Source organism: Chelonoidis abingdonii, chromosome 11 (genome assembly GCF_003597395.2).
Source record: "Chelonoidis abingdonii isolate Lonesome George chromosome 11, CheloAbing_2.0, whole genome shotgun sequence".
NCBI classification, from domain to species: Eukaryota; Metazoa; Chordata; order Testudines; family Testudinidae; genus Chelonoidis; species Chelonoidis abingdonii.
In genome coordinates, this window is record NC_133779.1 from 1,775,890 (window position 1) to 1,801,863 (window position 25,974).

General features: G+C 51.0%; 1 protein-coding gene across 2 annotated transcripts; it reads left to right on the forward strand.

Annotated features, from left to right (window-relative positions):
* The first annotated feature begins 362 nt into the window (after nt 1-362).
* On the forward strand, nt 363-25,158 carry HNRNPUL1 (heterogeneous nuclear ribonucleoprotein U like 1). Of its 2 annotated transcripts, none has more exons than XM_075070584.1 (15): nt 363-466; nt 3,099-3,233; nt 4,081-4,390; nt 5,409-5,482; nt 6,396-6,535; nt 9,190-9,289; nt 9,826-9,938; nt 11,481-11,747; nt 12,699-12,821; nt 13,375-13,503; nt 19,361-19,529; nt 20,250-20,582; nt 21,220-21,422; nt 22,677-22,841; nt 24,229-25,158. In XM_075070584.1, the coding sequence occupies exons 3-15, from the start codon at nt 4,083-4,085 to the stop codon at nt 24,343-24,345; spliced, it is 2,241 nt and encodes a 746-aa protein (XP_074926685.1). In that variant the 5' UTR covers nt 363-466; nt 3,099-3,233; nt 4,081-4,082; the 3' UTR covers nt 24,346-25,158. The 2 variants fall into 2 exon arrangements, with proteins under 2 accessions (XP_074926685.1, XP_032651548.1); XM_032795657.2 differs by lacking the exon at nt 363-466 and adding an exon at nt 1,815-2,186.
* The last annotated feature ends 816 nt before the right edge of the window (nt 25,159-25,974 follow it).

A 25,974-nucleotide genomic window follows, 5' to 3' on the forward strand; every position in this document is an offset into this window, starting at 1 on the left:
ACAAACAAACCCAGGGCTCAGCCAATGAGATACTCAACAGGAAATTATGGGGCGCCGTTGTGATTGGTCCATAGGCGGTCTGACCCCTCCCACCCCTTCAGCTGTCCATCAAGTTCACCCTTCACACCCTCGAGGCTCTGTTTGATTGACTCACACGGGAAGCGGCCTGCCGCCAATGGTAAGACTTGTTACAACGTCGTCGCTATCTTTGGCCAATGGGAGCTCTCCTCACAAACTAAGCGTGAGCGGGAGACGGGCGGCAAGGGAGGTGAGAGGGGCGGGGAGGCTGTTACCCAATGAGAAGCAGCCTTGCATCGCGGCGCGGCGCGCTCGGCCAATCAGCGCCCCCGTGGCACGGCGGCGCGGCGCGGGCCGGGCAGAGGGCGATGGCGGGGGACCATTTTGAAAGGCCGGCGGCCGGCCCAGCGCGGGGCGGGGAGCGCGCCATGGACGTGCGGCGGCTGCGGTGAAGAGCTGAAGGAGGAGCTGGGCCGCCGCGGCCTGGACACGCGCGGGCTGAAGGCCGAGCTCGCCGAGCGCTGCAGGCGGCGCTGGAGGCCGAGGGGCCCGGCGGGGCCGGGGCCGGCGGCGGACCAGGGCCGACGGACGGTGAGGGCGGGGCGCGGCGCGGGGGCCCGGCGGGGGGGAGGCCCCGCCCCGCCCCGCCCGCGTGTCAGAACGGCCGGCCCGGCCCGCTCCCGGGGCTGGGCGGGGTGATGCGGTGTTGGCGGGATAACGGGGGCTGGTCGGTGGGGTAACGCGGGGCCTGGAGGGATGAGCGGGTTCAGGGGAGGTAACATGGGGCTGTTGGAGTCGGGGGGGGGATGTGGGGCCCAGAGGGTGGGCGTAACTGGGTCGGTGGGGGTTGGCAGGGTGATGTGGACTGGGAGGGGTTCAGTGGGGTGATGTGGGGCTGGGGGGGGGTCAGTGGGGGTCGGTGGGGTAACGTGGGGCTGGGGTGGGTGATGCGGGGGGGCTGGGGGCCGTGTCAGTGGGTGAGTGCGGGCGGGGCGGGGGGGTGATGTCGGGTGTCGCAAGGACAGGCCGGTAAGGGGATCCAGGGTCTGAGGTGGTGGTAATGTGGCGGTTGATGTGGGGGCTGGCCGGGGTCAGTGGGGCGTGATGTGGGGGTCTGGTGGTGCCAGGTAACGGTGGGGGTCCGGAGTCGTGGAGGGTAACGGTGGGGGTCCAGGGGGCTGCGGGGGGTCAGTGGAGGGTATGTGGGGGTCGGTGGGGTAACGTGGGAGTCCAGGGGGTCGGTGGGGTAACAGGCACCCCGAGTCCAGGGCCTGGCCCACGCTGATTGTGTCGCTGTCGGGTGCAGGCAGCCGGTTACTGGAGTCCCCGGGTAGGGTGACCAGACATCAAGTGTCAATAATCAGGAGGGGGGATAATAGGAGCCTATATAAGAAAAAGACCCAGAAAGTGGGACATCTGGTCACCCTGTCCCCAGGGGACCTCACCGGGAACATGTCGCATCGGAGTCCCGAGGCCCCGCTGGTGAGACTGGCGTCAGCTGAGGTCACAGCCGGGAGAGCTGCATTGGGCCTTGGTTTGGTCTCCGCAATGGGCCAGGCATCTCCACTGCGGCTGTTGGGACCACGCGTGTTCTCCCCGGGCTCCTCTTGTCACGAGGGGCGTCCCCCTTGGCAGGCGTGATGTGCTGACCCAGCCCCAGGGCGTGTGGCCTAGGGGTTAGAGCAGGGGCCATGGCGACAGCAAGTCGGGACTCCTGGGTTCTAGTCCCAACTCTGGCACAACGAGCAAGTCCCACCCATCTTGTACTGAGGTGGGGGTGTAGGCATAGAAAGTGTGTGTAGATCTACCTGACAGACCTCCGTGTCCCTAATGAGGAAACATTGCATCCTTCTGCCAGCTGCAGGTGCTTGCTTGTTGCACCACGTGATTGCTTTTATTTTGGTCCAGAGCGGGGTCAGCTCCTTGCCAGAGTAGTTCCTCGTTTTTTCTTGTTGATGGATTTTGGCAGATGGGAATCCTGCCAGCCCATCTTGACTTCTGTCAGCTTCCCCCCATTCACCAGGGGGTTAGGGTCTGCTTTGGTCGTAGAATTGGTGTTGGCAGGTGATGCAGAGCAGTGTCTCCACTGTTTTTTGCTGGCATAATGTTTCTACACGGTGTGACTGGCTGGCTGGAGGAGCTACATGTGCAAGTGCGCAGATGTCTGGGTAATATATTTGATCAGTTCTGTTTTATACAGACAGAAACTGAACTGCCCCTTGGGGTTCGGCATTGGGCATATGTACGGGTCTGGACTTGCTAGTCATCTTACCATTTTACTATATTACACTTCAAACCACCCTAAATCTCTGGTGCCTGGAAGCATGTCTCCCTGGGCAGCATGTTTGCTTGCTAACGGCTCTTTGAGGCATAAATGGTGCATCTTGCACAGGTTCTGTGCTGCTCTGGCATGCGGTATTTCCGTGTAACTTGCTAAGCTACCTCATCGTGCTGTGAAAGGGAATGAGCCCCCAGGCAATATTTCACTAGAGGACACTGGTTTGCTTAGGTTCTGCACTGAGATGCTCTTCCTATATCATTGCTAATTTGTTTGAGGCCTCTGAGCAGATCACCAAAATTGGCTGTTCTGCATTTCCCCTGGAAGGTGATGGTGCCTCCCTTGCCACTTTCACTTTTGCTTTTTGTGGATCTTGGAAAGTAAATGGCAAGTTATCAGTCCTGTTGGTTCCATGGCTAGACATGAGGGTCGCAGGTCAATACTGCACGTGTGGAAAGTGTTGTGTCTGTCATTGTTTGCTGGAGTGTTGGTCAGGAGACTCGCCTTACTCTGGGATTTCAGAGTTTGGTTGTTTTTAGTGGAAACTGGGTTGTTTCCTTTGGAAAAGTTTTGTGACTGAAACACATGCCTTTTTTGCAGTGAACAAGTGGTTGACTTCTTTGCCTTCCTGATAAGTTTCTGAGAGTGCTGGGTGCCAGGCCTGTTAGTCTTCAGTGCATAGGTCCCAAAAGGTGCAGGGACCAGTTCCCTGGTGATAAAATGTTGAAGCTCCGTTTTCTTCTGCACATTCTAGTTACAGTCCGTTGTAAGTAACGGCCTTAATGCCTGTTTCTATTTGAAGATGGTGTTGACAACAATACTCATCAGAATGACCCCCAGGGTTATCAGTCCTTCGAGCACTGCAATATTAAACAGGAGAACGAATCCAAGTACGAGAGGAGATCTCTAGACCACGAGCGTCCGGTCTTACACTCAGGTAACGTTCATTTTAAAGTCGGCCTTGTCAGCAAAACTCTTTGAAAAGTAAGATTATAACGAATGGGCATGTAATTACTGCCTTAAGTCGCTGTGGTGCCCGGTGCTCTCCTTTGCTGGTGGATCAGTCCCTACCAGAAGGAGGAAGCTTTCTGTGGTTCTCTTCCCCTCCCTTCCCCATGCTATGTGAGCCTTTGATAGGGGTTTGCAGTTGTATTGCCCCATTGTGTCGTGTGATCAAAGAACTGGTTTCAGTCTGACAAGCACTCAAAAGGCAGCATCGAGGGACGGAAGCTACACTGATCTGACGCCTGAGACTTGAAATAGCCTGTTCTTAGACAGCTCTCCAAAACCCTACGTATAGATCAGTTGTGCATTTATGGTCCAGTGTTTTGTGGTTGTTCAAGGCTAGGAACAATTTCTGCATCCCCTGGAAAAGCTGTGATTTTGATTCCCACTGGGATACAGCAGCTGAATGTATTGTTGCCAAAAAGATCACAAGACATCGGACCTTAAAATGACATCTCTCTGATCCCCAGCTTGCTTCCTGTCATCCCCCATGGTTGCAGTATTTTGCAGCCTAATAGGGCTAGAAATAATTGGAGACCAGTAGCCTGCCAAGGACGGTCGTGAACATGTGATTAGGAATAGGGAAAAAATGGAGCCCTGTAAACTAATCCCTTTTAATCACACTGGGGGAAAAGGATGAGTTATCATAGCAAAAATACCCCGGGGAGGGGTGATGGGGTTGTTAGCAGCATTGAGCAGCTCTCAGTAAAGGCAGAGGAGTCCCTGTCTTGTCATGGGTGACTAGAATATTTTAATCTCACTGCCTGTTTTAAATGCAGAGATGAAGACAGAAGTAAAGCAAGAAGAACCGGCTCCTGGTTATAACATGCCAGCTCCTGGCTATAACATGCCGGCTCCTGGCTACAACGCCCCTAGCTACAATGCACCCTCCTCTGGCTACAACACCTCCAGTTACAGTGCCCCCAGCTCTGGCTACAGTGCCCCCACTCCTGGCTACAATGTGCCTCCCTCGGGCTACAATGCACCTGATCCATCTCAGCCCAGACAGCAGCAGCAGCCACAGGGCCGCAAGAGGCCTTATGAAGAGCAGCGAGGGCGAGGGTATTACGAACACCGGGAAGATAAGAGGTGAGCTCGCGGAGGGAAACCTGAATGAGTCTCTGGTTTGTGGCAGTTAAGGACGTTTATTCCTGAGCCAGGAGCTAAGGAGAGTCCTGGAAGCTGAGTTTGGAAAGCGCTGGGAGCGTAACTTGCGTCTGTCGAAATAAGAATTATAAGGTGGTATCTCCTCTTAGAGCTTTTGGCTCTTCCTGGTTTGTGGCAGGTTCTCCTTCGTATTTAGGCTTGGAAGGATTAGATTTTTATCAGTAAAAGTTGGTAAAGATCAATTTCATCGAACACACACAGATGGGCAAAGAAAGGTCCATTGGTAATCAAGATGGGCAGAGTGAGAAAAACACTGCTTGAGAACCTACTCGTTTGATTTCGGGTTGTTTCTTGGGTATATTTTGACAATAAAAGTATAACTTTATAAAAGCTTTAACTTTTTGCATCTCCATGTCTGCTGCTGTTAAATAATCGTCTGATGCCCCTGTTGTCTGACCCTCCAGAATTTCTTTGAACTGTGAAAATTTAAATACATTAAAAAGTTAAAAGCAACTATATTATCCGTCAGTATGATAAACAATAAAAATCCAGTTCTGCCAAGCCTGCTTGTATTTAAGAAAGTGATTTTCCTTATGAAATTTTTTCCATCCAGTCTTAGTCAGAGTCATGTGTGTTTTAAGAACAGGTCTGGTTCTGTGTTCCCCACAGCCTGTTATTGGCAAGTGGCAGTTTCACCATTCTGCTCCGGAGGTTTGTTACAAGCAGTTTGCACAGGGTCAATAACTGTACCAGATGCAGGGCCTGAGGTAACATCCCGTGATGGAAGCTTTCAGTGGTCACTGTCAAATGTTCCCGGAGAGCCTCTTCACCTTTGCTTTTCTAGTAGGAGTCTCTGGTTGGAAATCCACACTGATCTGTCCCAGTGAAAGTCTGACCGTTCTGAAATCCTTCCAGGCCTTCTTCCCGCTCTTTGTCCCCAGAGCTCTGCCTTGCTGGTTGACACATGAGTAACATTGGTGCCTTGGTGTTTTTGCTCTAGGGGCCGATCGCCTCAGCCTCCTGCAGAAGATGACGAAGAAGAGTTTGATGAGACACTAGTTGCCATTGATACATGTGAGTGCAGGGGGCAGAGAATGGTGGCACCCTGCACCCCAAATACCTTTACCTGGTGGTCTCCTTCCTGCCTCTTCTCAACTTGAAAATTATCCAGGACAGCAAGAGTAGACTTCTCTAGTTTGAAGGGAGGACTCTCAGGGAGGCCCAGAGAGATACTGGCAGCTTTCTGTCCCCATAACTTGGGGGCAGGGCTAATGTGCCTTTAACACAGACTGCCTTTCTCTGTAATGCTTCCGCATTGGAATTCATAGAGTCTAAGGCCAGAAGGGACAGCTGTGGTCATGTAGTCTGAGGACTTCCCCGAATTCCTTCCTGTTTTAATTTAAAAGTGTTAATGAACACAGGTTTTACATCTGACTGAAGGTCTTTCCTGCTCTCTTGTTTATTTTTCAGCCCCCGGCGATGTTTTCGTCTCTTGTCCTTATCTGGCCCCTATCATGGTAGTACCTGAGCGTCTCATGTTCTGCAGTGTATTGATCCCCCCACCAGTCCAGTGAGGTGGGGGGTGCAATATAGGGATAGGCCCTTCTGTTCTCCCCGTCTTACAGACGGGAGCTGAGGTGGAGAGAGACAAAACAACTTGTGCCGGAGCTGGGAATTGAACTGGGACCCCAAGCTGTGCTAGGCATGCTGCAAACTTAGAGTAAATGGTGGTTCCTGCCCCACATAATTTATAACCCAAGCTGCTCTTTGTGCCAAGACAAGGTGTAACAAGTGGATGAGAGAGACAGGCAGGTCGGGGAGCGGGGGAACGCCAAGAACAGGGCTTTTACTGTATTATGGTAATGCCTAAAATCTCATTGTGCAAGGGGCTGTAGGCATAGGAGGTGGCGTGCGGTTCTTAGCCAGTCTAGTGCACTGATCACCTCCATATTGTTCCAGTTAACAACTAGACCTCCTTGTCCTCTAGATAATTGTGACCTGCATTTCAAAGTAGCCAGGGACCGATACAGCGGCTACCCGCTGACCATAGAAGGCTTCGCTTATTTGTGGTCAGGCGCCCGAGCTACCTACGGCGTGAGGCAAGGGCGAGTCTGCTACGAGATGAAGGTAAGAGCAGCATGTTGCCGCTAGCAACGTGTAAGTCACCGTGAATGGTAACTTCACCTTTCATGTGCTAGGGATCTTCCAGTGGGGAAAGAGAGCTGGATTTGGGAGCATTTCCAACAGGAAACAGGGCTTAGCCATGAAGGAGGTCTGGTTGTTAACTGGACTAACAGCAAATAGGTTCCTAACGACTCGTCTGAATATCCAGCTTCACCAAGGGGAAAGAGTGAGATGGAATCAATCTCCACGTGTACATTTCATGCCTGTTTTCATTGCCGCCTACGTAGCCTTCCTTCTGAGGAGAGATAGGGACTGTGGAGTAACAACACAGATTTAATTCACCTCCTTCCGGTTAGAGAGGAATGTCTGTCCTTTAACCCGGGTCTCCTTTTTCCGTGGAGGTGCCCGATTCACCGAGGGTGACCATTAAATCCTCTTTTTTTTTTATCAGCTGAAGCGGCAAACCCTCTTTTTTCCTCACAAGTGGCATAATCAGCAAAGTTGGCTTCCTTTGTAAGATGGTCAGACCAAAATCCCTCCACTCCTGTTGTAGGGCTAGTGACTTCAGTCTAGCCGTATCCCTCAGGCAGAGGTCAATTGGGTCAGCCTGCAATGGCTTGGTGGCCTTGGTTTCTTTCCCTGGTAGCTGTATCTTGTCCTCCTGAATCTATAGCTTCATTTTTTAAAGTTTCTGAAAAAAAAATTAAAGTGTAAGTTGCTTAGCACTTAACATGACTAAAATGTAAATCAGTGCAGGGCAGTCTTCAGACGTGGGCAGAGAGCCTGAAGCAGTAGCTTTAAAGAGATGACAGTCTTCGTTCATTTTGGCTTGGTGTTAACTCTGATGCCTAGAGGTGATGCACTGAATATCAGTGCTGACTTTCTCTGCAGATCATAGCATGTGTGCATGGGGAGGGATGGCCGGCTGAAGACCTGTCCAATCTGGCCTCGTGTTTTGGGTCATAAGTGGACAGCCTTTGGATTGTGTTTGTAACATGGGAATGCTTTGGTGCTCTTTCCAATCCCCTGATTGATTGGGCTACCAGACCACTTCTGTAGCAGAGCTCTCTTTTCACTTTCGGGCTCTGCGTAGTTACACACCACACAGCTGGAAGCAAACACCTCTAAAACTGGTTGGAGCAGGAAACAAGAATCTTCCCCAGAAGAGCTGTGCATACACCCGTACCTCCCCACACTCACTCAGGAATGTCGTGTGCGATCTGCCAGCCCAGACTATCTGCACTGGGATTGGGGAATTGAAACAGGAGGAAAACACCGTGCCCAGTTACCTACAGGGTGGTGTCATTTCCCGTCACCCTTGGTAGCTGATTTCATGAGTCTTAGCAGTAACACACAGCACGGTCCCCCCATTTGTCACACAGTCTGGAGCTGGGCAGAAAACTTCCAATTAGTAAACTGGAAACTTACAAACATCAGCTTAACTCAAGTCATGCCTTTAGCCAGTTCCTTAGTGCTGCTTCATGTAACACAGAAAATTCTTTCTGGTAATCCAGGCTGCTGGCCTCTCTCAGCTGTGGTCTGTTAAAGCTTCTTAACAGAAATCTAGGGAAGAGATCATGAGTACAAGGAGCTAGGACACCTGGCTTTTAATCTCAGCTCTGTCACTTACAGACGAGGCTAATAGGAACTTCTCCCAGAGCTGAGAGAGTTATGAAGCTTTTTTTAAAAGTACAGTTGCAAAATGTTGCTTACTGTGGCACTAAGATGGGTTCAGATTTCCTCACCAATGTTATGTAGCAAACCCATGGCTTTTAGAAAGCGTTCGGCATTTCATCTGGTGCGTCTCAGCTTGGGCTGTGAAAATGGCCGTGTCAGTTTCTCGTTCATTTCTGTTTTACTATTAGGCTCTGTTGCACTAGTACCTTGTTTTTCAGTCTTTTCACATCCACAACCCTTTGTTCTCAGTCAGTTTTCACACACACCCATTGCATTTACCATAAGAGCATCTGTGACAACGATTCTAGTTATACTGGTGTGGGGCTGGACCAGATGTCCTCTTGAGGTCCCTTCCAGCCCCCGTTTTAGTGTTTAGAGGGCTTGACCCAGAACCCATCACCTTGAAAAATCAGAGTGTGGTGCGTGGGTGAGATTTTCTTTGCTTTGGATTGTAATAAAACGTTCAGTGCCTTGGGGCTTGCAACCCATGGGTGGAGAAACCGAGTACTAGCACAATGGTTGAGTGATCCCATTGCAGGTGGTCTGGGGCAACCAGTGATTCAAAGTTGTTACTCTGAGGATCGTAGCTGATCAGGGTTGGAAGGGACCTCAGGAGGTCATCTAGTCCAACTCTTTGCTCAAAGCAGGACCAGTCCTCAACTCAATCCCCAAACGGCCCCCTCAATGACTGAACTCTCAACCCTGGGTTTAGCAGGCCAATGCTCAAACCACTGAGCTATCCCTACCCCCAACTTTGTGGAAACACTGATTTTTACGGACCCTGAATTTGGGGCCACGTTTTACTGCATGGCTGTAGATGAGACAGGGTTTTTAGGCTGGTAATTTACTTCTCTGAAGTGTCTGTCCCTGGTTCTTGCACAGACCACTCTAGGCGTTGACTTTAAAATGTAAAAGGTTTTTTGTGAACACTCTGGTTGTCTGGGCATGAAGGTCATTTAAATCTTATTTTCTGTCCCCAGATCAATGAAGAAATCTCTGTAAAACACCTTCCTTCCACAGAACCCGATCCTCACGTCGTGCGCATTGGCTGGTCCCTGGACTCTTGCAGCACTCAGTTAGGTAAGGGCTGCTGCAGCTTTTCATATGCGATGCCAAATAGACACATCGTGTTACTTCTGTGATGCACTGAAATGTTTGTAAAGTCTTTGCTGTCACTTATTGCCTGGGTACCCGTCGCCATGGCACCCAGGTGCTCATGTCCCTATATGGGGTGGGAGGCCAGTACCCTGCCAACCCCTCACTAACTGCTTATGAAGGTGTTTTCTTCAGCTCTTGGTGTGCTCCAGACATAGCCGGGCCATTCAGCTGCTGCCAGTGTTAGGGGGTGGCTTGCTCAGAGATGGGGCTTGCTTAGCCCTTTCCGTCCACTGAAAATGCCCTAGCCCCAGAGACTCTTCTGTTTCCTCTGAAAGAGGGCTATGAAGCTGGGAGCGTTGTAGCCATATGCAGCTAGCCAGGGCTAGCAGTTACCCTGAGAGGGGAGGGGAGGGCAGGGCCTGTATCCTTTCCATTAGCCTTCGGTTAAGGAAGTGGCATGTGCAACCCTATGTTTGAATTGGCCATGACCAAGCAAGCCCCTTGGACTCTCTCCTCAGGGGAAGAGCCCTTTTCCTATGGTTACGGAGGCACCGGGAAGAAATCCAGCAGCTGCAAATTCGAGAACTATGGCGAAACGTTCTCGGAGAACGACGTCATCGCCTGCCTTGTTGTGAGTATGGGCTCTCGCTGCTTCGAGGGGACCCCCCCCTTGTGCTTCCAGGGTCCCCCATCCACCCCTGTAGGCACCACTTCCAGTGCGTCCTGGCGTGGAAACTGACCTGCTGGCCGAGCATTCCACCAGTCGCAGCCCCAGAGCCACTCTTCAAAGTGTATTCAGTCTCTTCATTTCCATAGTCTCTGCTCAATCTTTCTGAGCCACTGCAGCAACCCCACCCCCTTCCCTCCCCTACAGTGATATTCTTAAATACAATGTACCCTGCCAGCACCTCACTAACTGCTCACAAGGGTATTTTCTACAGCTCTTGGGTTGCTTCAGATGTAGCTGGGTTGTTCGGCCACTGCCACTGTTATGGGGTGGCTCCCTGATCGTGTCTGTGTAACCATGGCCGTGGCTGGGTTGAATCTGCGCCCTCGGGATCTAAAACCAGTGAGCAGGAGATAAAGGACTGGGTCTCTAGGAGTTTGCTTCTGCGCAGGGAGAGGCAACCTACTTCATGCATGCCAAAGGCAGCACATGAGCTGATTTTCAGTGGCACTCACGCTGCCTGGGTCCTGGCCACTGATCCAGGGGGCTCTGCATTTTAATTTAATTTTAAATGAAGCATGTTAAAAAATGTGAAAAAACCTTATTTACTTTACATACAACAAAAGTTTAGTTCTATATTATAGACTTATAGAAAGAGACCTACTAAAAACGTTAACATGTATGACTGGCACACACAACCTTAAAGTAGAGTGAATAAATGAAGACTCAGCACAGCACTGCTAAAAGGCTGCCGATCCCTTCGCTAGAGGGAGCTTCTGTCTGCTGCGTTTTGCCCGCTCCTGAGACTAACTCAGTGCATAGGGAGGAGCTTCGCATTCTGCTTCCAGACTGTTTGCTTTGTGCGTTCGACTGCACTCTGTGTCTGGTCATTTTCACTGTGAAGTCAGCCCACTTCCTCTGTCCCCTCTGCAAGATCCCCAGGGGAAGAGAAGCAGCTTAAAACCCTGAGATTCTGATGAGGCAGGTAGTGTCAGATATGACACCGAGCTCGCTGCTGCATTCACCCCCAGGAGTGTTATCGTAGGTGGTGGTAGGGGAGAACCCCTGCTATAGGTAAGGGTTTCCTTGCAAAGTTGTGCTGGGAATTCGTATCTCCGCACGCCCACCTTCCTGCCCTCCTGGATGTCCAGTCACACACTAGTTCAGTTAGGGGCAGAGTCAGAAAGCACCTGACAGTTACTCAGACCATGCGGTAACTACCTCCCTCGGCACTGGGCTTCCACGCTGGAGCTGTCAGTTGCTCACTCTGTGCTGGCTGACCTTGGAGCAGGTTATCTTGCCAGCACTGTGCTTGCAAACAGCTCAGAGCCGGGGCCAGCAGTGGCAGGATCTTCCCCAGGACACTGGGGATGCTGTCTCAGTGGGGGGCTGTGATGTTAACACGTTTGCATAGTGCCCCAGGGTGTGGTGTTCAGCCAGTAACTAGTTCTGTTTGCCCCTCTCTCTGGCCCTGCATTTGCACTGACTCTCTTCCTCTGTAACTAGGACTTTGAGTGTGGGGAGGAGGTGGAGATGTCCTTCATGAAGAACGGGAAGTGGCTGGGCGTGGCTTATCGGGCACGAAAGGAAGCGCTGGGCGGCCAGGCGCTCTTCCCCCACGTCCTGGTGAAGAACTGCGCCATCGAGTTCAACTTTGGGCAGCGGGAAGACACCTACTTCCCCGTCCCCCCGGGCTTCACCTTCATTCAGCATGTTCCGCTGGCCGAGCGCATCCGTGGGACTATAGGACCAAAGAGTAAAGCAGAGTGTGAGGTGGGTGTTTTGCATTGCGCTGTATAATCCACATGCTTTCTGCCATGAGGCATTTACAATCCGAGGGTAAGGCTAGAGACTACTGGGGCTAACACTGAACCGTTCCCATCAGCGTGAAAACAGCACCAAACAGCACCTGGCTGCCTGCCATCAAGTGTCTCCTGGGCAGAGGGGAAGATCAGAGGGTGTTTGGAGGAGAATAGTGTGTGATGGCCTTTTACTGCCTGCAGTTCCTGTGACCAAAGATCTGAGCTGGGGTCCATCTCCCCAAGTATCCTGCCTCCAGTGGCCAGCATCTGCTGCTTCAGAACTTGGGGCAGGAACCTCTAGTGGGGGACCGGAGGCTTTAGATTCCATCCACCAGTCTTGTTTAAATTACTGTTCTCATTCTCCATATAAATCTCCAGTCCTGCTCTCAGTTCTGCTAACCATTGGATTCAGTGACCCCTTGTGGCAATGAGTTCCTCAGGCTAGTGTGCATCTCATCCAGTGGTAGCTCTGTCGCGCCACTAGACGGGAGACAAGCAGGAGTGTTGGATTTTAGGAAACATTGCCTTGTTTTAAGGGCACCACAGCTCTGGTCAGCTGGAGGAATGACAATTCTCCAGCATGGTGTAGCTGTCTGAGCACACGGCTGGGAATCAGGAGCTCCGGGGTTCTAAACCAGACTCAGGGCAGCTCTCTTGGTGCGTGGCAGCTGCAGCACCTCAGATACCACAATAATGAGCACGCTCTGAATACCTGGATGGACAGATAGGAGGGGGAGGGTAAAGTAGCATGGGCTTGTGGTTATGGTGCCAAACTGGGAATCAAAAGTCATTCCATGACCTTGAGTAGAGTCACTCCCCTGCCTCAGTTTGCCCCGTGTAAGAGCGAGTGTCTGTCTGTGTCAGAGGAGGTCTTGGACTTAGTGCGTGGAAAGGACAAAGACACTCTGTGTGTGTGTTTCAGATCCTCATGATGGTGGGGTTACCTGCTGCTGGCAAGACCACGTGGGCCATAAAACATGCGGCTGCCAATCCAGCGAAGAAATACAACATTCTGGGAACAAATGCCATCATGGATAAGATGAGGGTAAGAGATGAGCCCTTGTCAATAGCTAAGTCTCCCACTGCTGTGGATTGCTCCTCTTTCGATGATCAGAGAGGATTGTTCTGTTGGAAAGCTGTCACTCTTGTATTAGATGTGACAGGGGAGCGCTGCACCTTTCTTACTCCCAGTCCCGACTCAGCCTTTTCTTAGAGCAGATTGTTCGCTCCTTTAATTCAAGAACCTTTAAGTGGTTCATACACGTGAGTTGACCTATACGCCCTGCACAGTGAAATGGGTATTGTCCTCGTTATGTAAATTAGAGAAATGATATATCGAAAGTAATTGGCTTTCCCAGGGGTCATTGCCACAACTCAGAAAACAATCCCAAGAAATCCTGGCTCCCAGCCCCCTGCTCCAACCACTAAACCCCACTCCCCTCCCAGAGCAGAGACTGGAACCCAGGAGTCCTGACTTCGTCCTGTGCTGTAACCACTAGACCCTACTCCCAGTAGTACCACATGAGGTGCTGAGGATCCCACCCCTGCAGCAGTTCGCAGACCCCGCACTGTAATCCTGTACCATATTTTCCTTCAAGGTGATGGGACTTCGCCGCCAGCGCAACTACGCGGGCCGCTGGGACGTCCTCATCCAGCAAGCGACGCAGTGCCTGAACCGCCTGATCCAGATCGCCGCCCGGAAGAAACGCAACTACATCCTGGATCAGGTACAGAGTCCTTCACCCAGCCACCTCCCTGGCGTCCGCCTGTGCGTGTGACCAGGCTTACCCAGTGCACTGCAGAAGTGTTAACCATGTGCACATACATATACCCCTGTTGTATGTCTGGGGCTGAAGGAAAACTCCCATTGTAAACGGCACACCAGAGAAATGAGGGTTCAAACATTCCGTGGTGAGTAATAGGAAGCGCCCCCTTAGCTTAACCACACGCAGTTCCAAATATTTAGAGAGCTTTTGGAACTGAATTGATTGTTCTGTTTAAAGTGTATCCAGATAAGTGGCCGTGCAACTAAATACTGGCTTTTCAGGTCAGGGAAGATAGGCTAAGGTAAGTGCTGGTCTCTGGACGTTTCCTAGAGTGCCCTAGGGATCCATAAGTACCACTGGTGAGTAGTTTGTTTTTTGTTGGGATGGATGTCCTGAGAAGAACAGGTAAGCCCAGGTGAGTCACAGCCAGGCTGGCATCACTCAGGGTTATAGGAAACCAGACTTCCCTCCCGTTACGTGTGCAGGCTTAAACCTCATGGCTGCATTTCAAAGTCATTTAGCTTTAATGGGAATTGAGCATCTCATGCCCCTAGGAGGCTTTGAAAGAACCCTGTTCTGAAGAGCCCAGCAGCTCTGGATCTTCATCATCTAGCTGATAGCTTTCCCGGCAATCCGTACAGCTCATTATGTGCCCATGTGGGGTTCCCTGTCAGCACGCTGAATGCAAACCCTTGCTTTGGGTTAAGGCTTAAAGGCAGGGTGGCCAAAGGAAGGCACTGTTTACTGCTGATGCGGTTGTCTCGGAGATCAGAGGATGCGGATAGCATTTAGTGTCTTCCCTTTATTAAGGCACATCAGCGCCAGCCGTATTTGATGGCAGCACTCGATTTAGTCTGTCCCTGTTAACTAGGGCATACGTGTAACTGACCCACACACGTCTGTCAGTTCTGTATATTGAACCCTGAACCTGAACAATAACCCTGAAATGTAGGATTAGTGTCTGAGAATTTAAAAAAACTAATGAATACCCAGTTTGGCCTAAAAGGTGCACAAATGAGACCTATCTTTGCTTCATCCGTCTAAAATTCTGAACCCTGGTACTCTCCTTGTATAATGTTGATTAAATATGCCTTGAGCCTACAAGTGAGATCTGGGTGCCAAGCAAACTGTCGATCGTATGTGGAGTGAGGAAGCATCTTCCCCACTTGGGGCTGGAGAGTTGAGTATGTGGGTGTCTGGAAGGTTTGGAATTAGCTCCTGCTGGTTTTAATATGATACAGAGGTGAATGCAGCGAGAGTTTGAGGTTGTGTTAGAGGTTTAAGCATGTTTCCAATACAGCTGGCTGCTTTCTTGAAGAAGAGAGAATATTTTTCCTCAGCTGCTGTTGATTCTAAAATGTTTAGGTAGCTCAGTATGGAGTTTAGACTGTAACAGCGTCGTCTGTGAACTCTGTTATGGTCCAAGATCTTTTACTCTTTTGACAGCTCTAGGTTTGGCATATGCTTCTCAGGCTTTGTCCGTCTGTTTTCTCATGGTTTTCTTGGGCTGTAGCTTTTTGCAAGGTTTAATTAAGATGAAGTGTTAGTCACTGACCTGTTTTAACTGTAAAACTGCAAAGAGGTGGTTTCTGACCTTCTTGTATCTGAAGAACAAAGCCAAAAAGATTGTCCATGTACACGTCTTTCAGTAAGCTGCTACACGTTTCTGTACAGATGCTGTGATTTTATGTAAGCTGCTGTGCTTCAAGGCAAACTCCTTTGCAGAAGTGCGTTTACAAATTGACTGTGTATCTATCATATAGATGAGAGTTTAATATTTTTTTAAAACTTTTAAAGACAGAGGATTCAGGAAAGCTGCCGTGATCTCTATTTGCTGTGTTCGCTCTGTAAAACTTCCAGGGTGTCTGGCAGTAGCTGAGAAGCCTTGCTTGTTAACATTTGAAGGTGCCCTACTTGCTAAATGGCTGTGAGTTGCATCAGTTTGCCATATACAACGACCACAATGATCTGAAACTGGTAACAGTCCCTCCAAAATATTGCGCTGTTGTTTTGGGACGTTTTGTGCTTTTCTGTCCCAAAGGGTGTCGTGTATTTTGCTGAAAGTGTTGTGGACTCCTCGCTGCGTATATATGGCTAGAGCCTCTGGGTGGGCTCCGTGCCTTGGTTAGCACAGTGCCCTTTTGCACCGTGGTAACAGACTGGCTCTGAGAAAATAACGTGGCCCATTATCACGCTTCTTGCGGAAGTTAGGGGAGACGTCCAGCTATGTGCCGACTTCGGAGAGCTGGTGGAAGCACAGTCCAAGCTGCAGCCAGCCAAAAGATTGTCAGAAATCTGGCTGGCCAAGCCGACTGGTGCCTCGTTTTTGCTTTGAGTTTGAGCTAGCCTTCCTTTGGGCCATGCTAGCATCGTGCGTGCCCTGCCGGGGGGCGGAGATACAGCTAAGGGAAGGAAGCATCAGTGCTCTGAGAATGAACGCGTTGCTGATGTTTATTTTGTTGGAATTCCAGTGAGTGGTACTGTAGCCATGTAAGAGATTCAGGGCAGGTCCTCAGGTGTTGTAGAACAGTGCCGCTCACTAGATGCTGATGGAGCTCGCTGCCTTAGACCAAGGGAGGATCTGGCCCAAATCATTGAAACCCAAGTTCCATGGCTAGATCTAGTGCATTGTGCAAAGAATGGGATCCCCAGATCATCTGGAAAACCCCGCTCCAAAAGTATGAGTAAGACCCGAAGCCCTGGGCCCTGAAAGGTAACCAGTTAATGGACAGAGCTGAGTCCTCAGGGAGCAGAGATTCTCAGCTGCATTTCTCAGATTTAAGGGCAAACAGGTCTCTGTGATTGGCTTAAAACTAGTCTCTGCACCCCTGCTTGTGACTGACCTCGGGCCATTCGCAGCTGTCACCCTGCCTCTTGCAAGATAATCAGCAGAGCATGGGGTGGCGGAAGCAAATCCCCAGGTAGGAAGTGAAGCCAGGTATCTGGGTTCCTGGGTGTTCACACCAGGGCTTTGGAGCGGAGCCCAGAGCTGGAGCGCGGAGCAGCTCCAGAGCAGTGGAGCTACAGGTTTTTGCCTGGAGCTGGAGCGGAGCCAGAGCATAGCTCCAAAGCGCTGGTTCACACTGAGCATCAGGAAAAGTAGCTTAATAAGAACACGCCCCTTATCCCTTTCTGGTGTTCTCCAGGCTGCGCCCCGTGGGGTTCAGTATTGTACCAGCCCGTGTTGTGTTTGAGGGATGTGCCGCTTGCCGTGCTGCTGGCATCAGCCCGTTTCCTGGGGACCAGGGAGAGCAGCAAGGACACTGTGTGCTGTGTCAGTCCCTCACCTGGCTGAGCTGTGGTCTCAGGGTCCCCTTCTGCACCTCGGACTCACTCCTTCCTTTGTCGATCCCCAGTTCTGTGGCCCTCCCGTCAGTCGGGGGTGGGCTTTGCCCTTTCTGCTGGGCCATCTGGTAGGCCTGGACCTCCCCTGGAGTGCTGAGGAGTAACCTCGCTGCCTGGAACTGACAGCAGAGGGTGAGAGCTTCACTTTAGGTGCCACTTGGTCTTGAGAGAATGCCAAAAACTTAGAACGTGTTTAGTACGTACGACCTAGGCTCCCACTGGCTCCAGTTCTGTTAGTCTGCCGAGGGCGGGAGGTGGCCATGCTGTGCGAAGCTGGAGTGGTTGGATGTCGTGCACTGGCTTACTAGATGCTCAGCTTCAGCAGGGCTTGGTAAGAGCTTGCTGGTCTGGCTGTGAGCTGACGCTGTTTTGCTGCAGTATTCTGTGTCCTTACCTTGGATCTCTGCTGTAGCAGTAGCTGCAGAGGTTTTTCCGGCTGTGGATATTCTTTCCCGCTTTGGGAGCAGTTGGGCCTGGTCTGGGATGGGCACTTGTGTGAAATGTTGTTTCCAGCTCATCACCACCCTTGAGCACGTACAGTAGATGCTGAAGGAAACCGAAGCATCAGTGTTTCAGCAACGCACATACCTCTGGGTTTAACTGGCCTGTCGTGAAGATCTTAATCACCTGAGGAATTTTAACTGACTAGATACTTGCATTACAACAATCAAGGCTTGCATCTGTCTGTTGAGAACCATTGTACACCTCAGACAGAGTGTTAATGTAGCGTGTGAAATCGCCGAGGAGGAGATGGTTAATCCCATTTTATATTAGAACTAAAACTGAGGCTCAAAGCAAATCCAGATGTTGTGGTGGGAAATGTGCATTGTGACAAACATGTAACAAATAGTCTCATTAAACCAATGAGAACGAAATGATTTTGGCTTAACAAAGCCATAGGTTGAAGTCCACCTAAATGTCAGTTTTTAATAGGAATAAAGTTAAAACGTGAGGCTTCAGTTTCCCAGTTCATTATTTGTTCCCACCTTTGAATCTGAGATGCCTGTGTACTGAGTGGTGCCCGCGCTGTCATGGCCGTCCTCCCAGGGAAGAAAGCATCGGTTAGGATCCTCCCTTAAAACAGCATATGTGAGAAAATCCTAGCAGCTGGGTAGTCTAGCTGTGTGAGTGCTGGGTTAGATGGCTCAAAGCTGCCTCCATCACCAGCCTCTGATTCCTGTGTAATGTGCCTGTTTCCCCTTCGCTTCCTCTGTCATTCTTAAAACAGCCAGCCTGCGGGAGTGTGAATCTTTCCCGCTCCTCGGCAGTCATGGCAGAGAATCCAGTTGGTGAAAACAAGCCGGGGGAAGGGATGTCTCTAGCATCTGATCTGCACTGTCACAGAGTAGAATAAAAGGAACATGGGGCTGGAAGGGATCTCAAGAGTCAATCCCCCGTCTCCAGCTGATGTAGGATTAAGCAAACCTAGACCATCCTTGACAGATGTTTTTCTTTAAAACACCTCCAGTGACGGGGATTCCACAACCTCCCTAGGTCACCTGTTCCGGGCCTAAACTATCCTTCAAGTTCGAAAGTTTTCCCTAATATCTAACCTGAATCTCCCTTGCTACAGATTAAGCCAATTACACTTCTTCTCTCATCCTCCAGGGGCATAGAGTATGATTGATTGCCGACATCTTCTTTACAACAACCTGTGACCATGTCCCATACCCCCTCTGCCTCCCCCCAACCTTCTCATTAGACAAAATAGCCCAATTGGTTCAGCCTTTCCTCGTAGGTCATATTTTCTAAACCTCTTATTTTTGTTCTCTGGATTTTCTCCAGATTGTCCATGTCTTTCTTAAAGCAGGATGCTCCAAAGTACAGGATAGTCCTGCAGCTGAGGCCTTGCCAGTGTCCAGTGAAATGGAATCGCTCCTTCTGTCCTCAAAATAACCTTTTTAATCTCTAAAAAGATTTAAAATCAGTTGAATACTCCTAGCCAGCCTTGTGATACAGAGGTTAACCCCAGTTTAGACGGGGAAAATGAGGGGCACAAGGGAAGTCAAAGTCACATCTAGATCTCAGGTGCTAGCAACCCTGCCTCTCAGGTGCTTAAACATTAACACTGAATTCCCATGAGTCACACACAAACATTCCTTTCAGTTCACAGGTTTGCATTTAACCTGTCCGGCTTCCCACTTAAAGTGTAAATCACTCGCTTGTTTCTGAAGAAAGCAAAGCACAAACCCTTGTCTTCATGGTTCTCTCTTTGGGGAGGGAAGCAATGAAAGATCTCATTTGAATTGCAGAAAGTACCAAATGTGGACGTTCTAACATTACCACACACACACAAACCTGGCTTCTGCACCTAAAAAGGTAGGTTAGCTGTCCAGGGTACTTCACAACCATCTACATGCATGGGGGCGGGGGCACCATGGCTTCTTTCACCATTGCAGGCCACAATGCTCTGTTGGAAAAGAGAACGCCAAATAATGAACGGTTTTTGCCTCTTCTTTGTCACCATTGCTAGACAAATGTTTATGGATCTGCCCAGAGACGGAAAATGCGTCCTTTTGAAGGTTTCCAACGCAAGGCCATTGTAATTTGTCCCACGGATGAGGATTTAAAAGATCGAACAATAAAGCGCACTGATGAGGAGGGGAAGGATGTGCCAGATCATGCAGTGTTAGAAATGAAAGGTAGGATCCTAGAAATGAACAAACCGATCCACAAACCACATGCGGCCAAAACACCTGTTGTGTTGTTTAAGAGCTGGAAAGAGACTCATTTTTGGTTTGAAATGCTGATCCTGCGATTGATCTTCTGTCCTCCCATCCTTTTGTCTCACTGGTCGTCATCTTCCATCTGTTCTTCCCCCGTGCTTCTCCTCTGTCCTTGACAAGAGATGCTATAAACCCAAGCTGACTTTGTTCCAGTGGGGAAAATGTTATGTGTCTTTCATGTTATCCTCCCAGAAACCAATAATCAGAGCAAGGCTGGGGGTTGTTTCTTTCCTCTCCCACAACAACAGGAAAAAAGTCTTTCCCCCGAGATCATGATTCTGTCCAGATGAAAGTGACTGTCTGGTTCCCCTGTGGCTGCATTTCTCGCAGCTGGACACAAGGGGGCAGGAGAGGTGACTGGTACTTGGATGCAGTGGAGACCAGTGTGTGTCTCTCCCCGTCATTGGCTGGGGGGGGATGACATCATGCTTACATCATTTTTGTGGTTTATGGTGTCTCTTCCCTTCCTGTTCACTTTTGCCTTCCTGTCTCTCGCCTCCTTTCTGGTGGTCTGACATCGTGGCGCAAAGCTGGGCTCCCATCCACTGCAGCATTTGTCCCCCTGCCAGACTTCTTCCACCTAGCTCACGTCTCTTTTCTTCTCCCCTTCACCCTCTCGCCGGGCCCGCAATACAGCCAACTTCACACTGCCGGAGGCTGGTGACTTCCTGGACGCGGTGATCTACATTGAGCTGCAGCGGGACGAGGCTGAGACGCTGGTGAAGCAGTACAATGAGGAGGGCAAGAAAGCCGGGCCCCCACCGGAGAAACGCTTTGACAACCGGGGCGGCGGCAGCTTCCGGGGCCGCGGGGGCGGCTTCCAACGCTTCGACAACCGCGGGGGGGGCAGCGGCCCGCAAGGAGGCAGTCGCGGTGGCTTCCAGAACCGAGGGGGCAGCGGAGGTGGCTTCCGGGGCGGCGGGGGAGGAAGCAGCGGAGGAAGTGGTGGCGGCGGCGGAGGAGGAGGAGGTAGAATCTCACCTGTTCCCCACCTGCGCTTCAGAGCCCAGGGTCAGAGCTGTTGGTGGGGGAAGTCTGAGCACGGAGCTAGGCCGACACGGCGGCCGGAGGCGGGTCCTATGGAGAGCTGAGTTTGGTTCCCACGTTTGCCACAGAGCGTCTGTGTGCTCCCGGGCAGTGCTCAGAGGGTGGGGTCTCCAAGGTGCCGCAGGGCTTAGGGGCTCACGTCCCATCTGCGCAGCATGGGGTGCTGATCCTTTTATCCACCCCATGTCTAGTGAGACTGTAAACTCTTTGGGGCAGGGAGTGTCTGCCTGTGCAACCCCGCACCCTGTGGACGGGGAGGCAGGCTCAGTCAGGATCTTTGCAACCCCACCAGTACAATGCAGGGGGGTCAGTCTCTGTGGGTGTCTGTGCAGCCCCCAGCCCAATGACAGGGGTCCTCATCAAAGCCTTTAGGTGCGAAGGGGTCTGATCTTCACTCCTTGGGGAGAGTGGGCTGCGCTGCTTTTGAAGAACTGCCCTGAGGGGTGGTTTTCGAGTGCTGGGCCCCATCGCATAAACAGCCACAAGGGTTTATCAGTGAGACATGTTCCTCTTGGGTGTAGGGGAGATTTCTGTTGACAGCCCCTGCTTTCTCTGCCAGGCTTCAACCGGGGCAGCTACACCCAGAATCGCTGGACAAGCGGCACCAGAGACAACAACTCCAGCCCCCGGGGCAGCTACAGCCGGAACACCCAGCCGCAGAGCAGCTACAGCCCCGCTCGCAACCAGAGTAGCTACAAGCCTCCCAGCAGCACGCCCCCCACCCCCAGCAGCACCCCCAGCAGCTACAGTCAGCAGCAGCAGGTCAGAGAACTGCCCTCGGTCCCAGGGGCTCTGGGCACCTTCCCCACCCACCTACCTGGCTGACGTCGGTCATGGCTGGCTTGTTGCTTTCTCTCAGCCTCTCCCCAGGAAGGATCATACCAATGGAGCAGGCTTGGGAGGGTGCTTGAGCGCTGCTCTGTGTTTGGCTGGCCAGAGAAATTAAGATCATTAAGCTGGAGTTCTTTGAGGTGGCGCATCCCAGGAGCAGGAATGTGCACAGGCCATCCTGGAGAACCTGCATCCCACCCCCTTTCCATAGAGCCTCCATCTTGTTTCCATCTTGGGCCTCTTCCCCCCCCCCCCCCCCGCCAAAAAATACAAAAAAAAAACACCAACCACCGCCCACAGCTTTGGAATATCTTCGGAAGAAGGTCTAGAGGTTGTCCCCCTCTCCTAACTTTCCCTCCCACATTGTTTATCTAGTTGCTCGAACACTAGTAAGGTGAAATTAAGCGCTCCTGCTCTTTCATCTGTTGTTCTACACTTTCCCCCCTGGTATGGCTCACGGAGCGGGGGTGAGTAACACCCCCCCCCCCCAAAAAAAACAAAAAAAAAAAACACCACCACCACAGCTTTGGGAATATCTTGGAGAAGTCAGGTTTCCCTCTCAACTTTCCCTCACATTTTTCTAGTTGCTGAAAGTAGGAAGTGAAATGCTCTCCTGCCTTCTCTTGTTTTTACCACTTTCCCCCTTTTCTCAGGGCGGGTAAAAAGGAAGGGGTTTTTTTCAGTGGGGCAAGACCCCAGAAATGTGAAAGCTTTTCATTTTGAGACGTCAGAAGTCAGACAAGTTGTGGGCGTGATGGGGGCTCTGGGGGAGGTTGGCTGGCCTGCATGAATCCTGGAATTGTCAGGCTGGGCGGGAACACATGGTGGGACTGCAGGTCAGGAACGGCCCCTTCTGGATTTCTTCTGAATTTTTCATTTTTCCCCCTGGAGTGAAATTGACATTTCCTTTCTTGGCTGGTTCTGCTCTCTCTTCCCTGGCTTCTCCAGCGGGCGGCCGTGAATGCCGAGCCCCGTGAACGCACAGTCCCCACAAAGAGAGTGGGTGCATGCTGGGGTCACCCTGAGCCTGCCCGGGGGGAATGTTTCCTGCCTGTTCACCTCAGGGCAGCTCAGCAGTTGACCCATTCCCTGTAGGATGCCGCTGCTGGGCAGCGTGGAGAGCGCCTGCGAATGGTTGTCAGTGAACCATGCCGCACAGTAATAATCCTATGTCTTTCGTTACAGCCAAGTTACCCTCAGCCCTACACCCAGGCAAGCTACACCCAAGGAGGAGGGTACACTCCCAGCTACAGCTATGGAAGCTACAGTGGTTATAGCCAAAGCTACACCCAGCCTCCACCGCCGACAGCACAGACCTACAATCAGCAGAACTACAACCAATACCAACAGGTAGGTGGGAGACAGGCTCTTGGCCAAGCGATGACCTGGCTGGAGGGTAAGCTAAGGGTGTATCTGACCATAGGACGAATTGATGCTTGTAGGGAAGGAGGAGTGGCCCATGCATAGGACTGAGGGAAGGAAGTTTCCATGTTTCACCCTGGCTCTGACTGGTTTGCTATGAGCGTGGGCCAGTCACAGAACTTCCCTTCACCTCCTTGCGGTTAGCGGAGAAGTTGAGGATCAGTGTGATGTTTGCGGTGTCCCCGGGAGAGCTCAGGCAGGTGACTTCCAGCAGCAGTCGTCCTAGGCTGTAATTCTGTCTCGAAGCTGATTGTAGAAATCAGCATCGATACTGATCTGTTGGCTTCCCAAACTCCTTCCTGGTGCCTGAGGATCCATGTGAGATGCCCTTGTGCTCTGGCTAGTCATGTAGAGCGTGTGCGTGCTAATTGTACTTCACAGAAGATAATCTAAACCCAGGGGCGTCTGCCCCAGAGAGATTAGCCTTGAGGCCCATGGCCGATGTTCACCGTGGCCGGGCGAAGGTGCTCTCTGACTCAATGGACTTTACCGCACTCCTGGGCAGGGTAAGCAGCACCCCTACAGATCCCACCTTACAACGGGATGGCCAGGCTGCACGAAGGGTTCGTTGCTGTGGAGCAGAGTATTGCAGCAGCACCTGAAGGCCAGGCCAGGCCCCTCTGGGCTTACAGCCCTGTGCATGCCAGAGGGTGTGCCAGTCTCAAAGGCCAGTGTGCCGGTGCTGCGGATGCCACATCTGCAGAGCGCATCTCAGAGCCTGCAGCTCCAGGACGAAAAGGTTGGTCAGCAACGCCCCTCCTTGGGCGCAGCGTGGGGCTCTGCCATCAGGGTGAGCCCTTCGGTGCAGAAGAGAGAGCATCCTTGGTGCGTTCCCAGACTGGGGAACAAACGCCCCAAGGACTAAGGATCAACCCTTCCACTCCCAGTGCCGGGCACGCTTCTCCAACCTACCTCTCCCATAGAAAGACAGCAGCGCAGATCTGTAGAAAGTCCCTGTCAAAACGCTCCACTACCCGCTTCCCCCGGGAGAGACCGACATGCAACACAAGTTAGTCACGTTGCATAGTGCGCTAGGTGAGTAGTGGAGAATAAGAACAGCTCTTCTCTAGTACATAGCGGATCTCAAAGCACTGGCCGAAGGAGGTCAGTCTGGCCGTCCCCATGGCTAGCAGAGGTAAGAAGGGACTTTCCTACAGTCACCCAGTCAGTGCTCAAACCACTGGGCTATACCCTCACTTGTAGAGTCTTGTGTCTGAATTGGGTAAATCCTCGGGAGAAACACGGTCTGGTGGTGCTGGGGGCTGCCTGCCTCACCGGCACACTGCCCAGCACTAACTCTGTCATCTCCCCCCAGTACGCCCAGCAGTGGAGCCAGTACTATCAGAACCAGAGCCAGTGGCCTCCATATTACGGCAGCTACGACTACGGGAGCTATTCGGGCAGCTCCCAGGGAGGCTCCAGCGCTCAGTGAAGGCCAGCAGGAGCTAAGGAGATCACACCCCTGCGTCTTTCTCTGGGAGCGGCCTGCAACCCCTCGGGAAACCTCCGCGTTTTCACTCAGCGGCTCCGTCAGAGCGCTTCCTGATCATCTTTGGAAACAGGCAGGGGAAGTGGGACTTCCACCCCTTGTTTTCTCTCTGTAGTTTTGACGATGAATGCGTTTCCTTGTACACTCTCAACAGACAATGGCATGCTCCCTTCTTCCTACCCTATAAGAAAGTTGCATTATTTCTCTCCATGTGTTTAAAACCATCTCCTTTCTATTTTTTGACTCTAAAAATGGTAGGATCTTAACCAGCTCCCCTGTTCTAGGTACTGTACTCCCAGGCCAGGACTCTCCTTGTCTAAAATCTACAATAGCGAAGGGCCAGCTCTGGCCCCTGATAGCCTTCTCCCTTCTCCCCTATGCTAGACAATTGTGCTAGTGAGAACTTCCAAGCTTCCAAGACTTCACAGCAGTTCAGTGTCAATCTTTCCTGGAGGTGTTTTATTCATCTATTCTGCAAAAGGTTTTTAAAATAAAGAGGGAGGGGAGATGGCTGTTTTATGGTAATTATGCTTTTTTTTAGATTTTATGTAACTTTTTAGGGTGGGTCAGCAGCTGTTAATATTTCATCAAGATAACAATTTCTTTGCTCAATCCAGGTGAGAAATAAAAGAAACCATCTTAAATGTGTAACTTTTTATACAATGTCTAAGTTTCTGTAACTTTGCACATGCTTTGTTTTGAGTTGAATTGTAACAGCTTTTTGTATTTGGAGAAAGAGTGAATATTGAACTTTAATGTCTTGGTGTTTTTCTTTCCCCCCTTTCATAAATCCTCTGGGGGGGTTTAAAAAAATCCATTTGATCGTTAACATATCCCATCCTAAGCCTCCACTTTATGGAAAATAGCAGGCAGTGTATAGCTAATGGATCCCATTATCTGTCTGCCACAGCTCTTGTGTACTAGCTGCTGCTAAGCCATCTAAACTTCAATCAGACGAACACTTCAGCTGATTTATGCATGAAAAGTGTCTCTTCAAAGCAGCTCTTTACAAAACTGTAATGTCACTCAGAAATATATCCAGGGAGAGTTTTGGAAAAAGCTTTTTCAAAGAAAGTTTGTTTTTCAAGACAGCACCTTCCCTGGCTGTTTCCCAGAGAGAGAGAAATTGATTAGCTCCATCTCCTTGGCTTGTTCATAAGCTAATGTGAAATTTGACACATCTGTTCATTACCTAGGCTTAGTGAAATGCAAACTACGTGGCATAAACAGGGGAAAGTTAACTAGATTTTTAAATGTCCTTGTTTTTAATAGGTAAGGGTCTCGGTCTCTCTCTCTCTCTCTCTCTCTCAAAATGTGGGGCCAGATCCCCAGTTGGTTTGGCCCAGGAATTTTAAATTGATTTGCATCCGTTTTCAAATCCTTCAGTAAAAGCCACCCAGTGCTTTTGGACACCAGAGGCTCAATTCACCACCACCCTACTTGTTTTGTCACTTACCAGTGCAGCGTTCCCGTTTTCCCTTGGCCTCTTGCCACTGGGGTAAATGATCACCCAAGCTGTGCAGCTCAGCCATGGAGTGAGACCTGGGTTTCTTGCACAGCTGCTCTGCCAAG

What these genes read in the sequence shown, in the direction of transcription:
- HNRNPUL1 (XM_032795657.2), top strand. Translation starts at nt 2,123, where the DNA reads ATGTTTCTACACGGTGTGACTGGCTGGCTGGAGGAGCTACATGTGCAA. An exon ending in GAGTCTGCTACGAGATGAAG is followed by an intron (nt 6,536 to 9,189) that starts GTAAGAGCAGCA and finishes TTCTGTCCCCAG; the next exon opens with ATCAATGAAGAAATCTCTGT. An exon ending in CCATCATGGATAAGATGAGG is followed by an intron (nt 12,822 to 13,374) that starts GTAAGAGATGAG and finishes TTTTCCTTCAAG; the next exon opens with GTGATGGGACTTCGCCGCCA.